This window comes from Rhinolophus ferrumequinum, chromosome 11 (assembly GCF_004115265.2).
Source record: "Rhinolophus ferrumequinum isolate MPI-CBG mRhiFer1 chromosome 11, mRhiFer1_v1.p, whole genome shotgun sequence".
Taxonomy (NCBI): domain Eukaryota; kingdom Metazoa; phylum Chordata; class Mammalia; order Chiroptera; family Rhinolophidae; genus Rhinolophus; species Rhinolophus ferrumequinum.
In genome coordinates, this window is record NC_046294.1 from 47,056,417 (window position 1) to 47,059,106 (window position 2,690).

Genomic DNA, 2,690 nt, shown 5'->3' on the forward strand with positions numbered 1-2,690 from the left:
CCCTGCTCTACCCCTCAGTTCTGATCTTCCCATCTTGAAAAGTAATGCTTTGAGTCTTCTCTCCAATCTACCTGAGCTTTGATCACTACATTACTCTTATATTGTTACACAGGCAAATGATTCAGAAGAAAATAACAGACTATAGGCAGAAGAGCATTCACAGGCACAGAGGAGAAAGCTGTAAGAGTCTATTGCCTCTCACCTTCACCATGGAGAGGATTCTACAGCCATGACATCATTCAATCAGGCACAAGTAAAAAGGACTCCCTTGAAACCTGCTAATGATAACTTCACCTCCTGCCTTACATCATTTCCCAATGATCTTCAATATTCTCATCCCAGATGTTTTTCATGAGGTTTAAGTAAAATATTTCTTGCTATCATTTCAGTTTCAACCACAGCATAAGAATGAATCCCAATAGCTTCATCTCTCCTGGCTTCCTAGGGCTCAGAGCAAAGAAGTGAGGCATTTTTACCCACCCGACCTCGACTTAGCCATGCAATTCACAAACCGCAGCCATCAGAACCCAAACTCCTTCCTGCTCATGGGAATTCCTGGCCTGGAGGCCTCCCACTTTTGGATTGCATTTCCCTTCTGCTCCATGTATGCCCTGGCAGTGCTCGGCAACATGGTGGTGCTCCTGGTGGTGCATTCAGAGTCTGCACTGCACCAGCCCATGTACCTGTTCCTATGCATGCTGTCCATCATTGACCTAGTGCTTTGTACTTCTATTGTACCCAAGCTTCTTGCACTCTTTTGGACAAATGCTACTGAGATTGCCTTTGAAGCCTGTGCTACTCAGATGTTTTTTATCCATGGCTTCTCAGCTGTAGAATCTGGGGTCCTGCTAGCAATGGCCTTTGACCGCTACTTGGCCATCTGCCGACCACTGCACTATGGGTCATTGCTGCCCCCAGAGGCTGTGGGCAAGCTGGGGGCTGCAGCTGTGTTTCGTGGCTTGGGGCTCATGACACCACTCACCTGCTTGCTGGCAAGGCTGAGGTATTGTAACCGAGTGGTGGCCCACTCCTACTGCGAGCACATGGCTGTGGTGAAGCTAGCTTGTGGGGGCACACAGCCAAACAACATCTATGGCATCACCACGGCCACATTGGTGGTGGGGACTGACTCCATCTGCATCGCTGTCTCCTATGCACTCATCCTCCGGGCTGTGTTAGGCCTCTCTTCTAAGGAGGCAAGGATTAAGACTTTTGGCACCTGTGGCTCCCACCTGGGTGTCATCCTTCTCTTCTATACACCAGGACTGTTCTCATTCTACACGCAGCGCTTTGGCCAGCATGTGCCTCAGCACATTCACATCCTCCTGGCTGATCTCTACCTTGTTGTGCCACCCATGCTCAACCCCATCATCTATGGCATGAAGACCAAGCAGATCCGGGATGGGGCCCTCCGACTGCTGAAGCAGGGCTCTGCTCAGTCATGAAGTCTTCAACCCCACCCTAGAACCCTATCCTATCCCCTTAGCCCTTCGGAAAAGGTTAAGAGACCGGTGGTTCCCAGCATAGTGAGGAGAAAAACCCACACTCAATGGTATCCTTACTTTGATAAGGAGGTATAGCACAAATCTGATGGGGCAAGAACAATCAGGTATTTCCCACTTGTGATGTAGGTACTGTTACAAAGATCAGGGAGCCCTGTCCAATGGGAAACATGGTTACCAAGCTGATGATAGTCTCCCAGGGAATCCCACTCTGCTGTTCTGACCTGGCTCCTACCTTCCAGGAGATCCTGATAAAACGAGAAAGCTTTGACTACTGGTCTCACAAGGAGAAATAACTGTCATCCACAGTCAGGTGTTTCTACTCTAAGAGGGATACATGGATACTTCCCTCAGTGAGTGCTAAGTCTTTTGGAAGAAACACACATGGGGAGCGAGGAAAGAGAATATTAGAGAGGCAGAGCGAAGGTTGGAGGACATACTCAAGAGGACATGACTACTGGTTGATCCTCAAGCTGAATGAGGGCAATCGAAGGTCCTCACCTCCTCCCCTGTCCTTGGAACGTATACTCTGTCTACCATTCCCACAGTGGGAGCTGTTTCAAGAACTTGCTTTCTCAAGGTTAAGGTATTGTTGAGACCACCTGAACTGAATACATGTTAAGATCTGTTAAGAACTTAACATGTTAAGAACTGAACCCAGTTAACTATGAACTTTTGAGATTCTGGTGGGCCAGTGTGGAGATCAACTCATCTTGCAGCTGCCCAAGACAAGCCCCATATGTAAGTTCCCTGACTTATTAAACCTGCCACCTACCAATCTAAAGTGGTCTGCCTCTGTCTTAGGTCTCTCCCTGTCTTCCATATACAGGGACAAGTTTGTAAACTAACACAGATGAAATCAGAGCACTTAGCAATGGGTCATAGGGGCAGCAGTAAATAGTCATGGGAAAACTGTGTCTGTTATGCAGAGGTGTAATGTCAATCTAGGAAGGTTCTCTGGAAGATGAGAGCTTTTATCTTTTTGCTGAACATGCACTATGGACCAAATATATTGTTAAAATCTAAGGGTATGGACTTGATTAGGTTAAAAATCCTTCTTTCATGGTGACTCCTCACTGTTAGAGGAGACCTACATACAGGGTAAGCACAAGGACCATAGGTATTGAGCAAGAACACCTAACTTTCTCAGAGAAAATGAGGTCCGAGGGCCTATCTCATCTTACCCTA

The 2,690-nt window shown here is 47.3% G+C and overlaps 1 protein-coding gene across 1 annotated transcript; it reads left to right on the plus strand.

Annotated features, from left to right (window-relative positions):
• Positions 1-497: 497 nt before the first annotated feature.
• LOC117031279 (putative olfactory receptor 52P1) lies at positions 498-1,445 on the plus strand. The gene has a single exon (XM_033121784.1). The coding sequence runs from the start codon at positions 498-500 to the stop codon at positions 1,443-1,445; it is 948 nt and encodes a 315-aa protein (XP_032977675.1).
• The last annotated feature ends 1,245 nt before the right edge of the window (positions 1,446-2,690 follow it).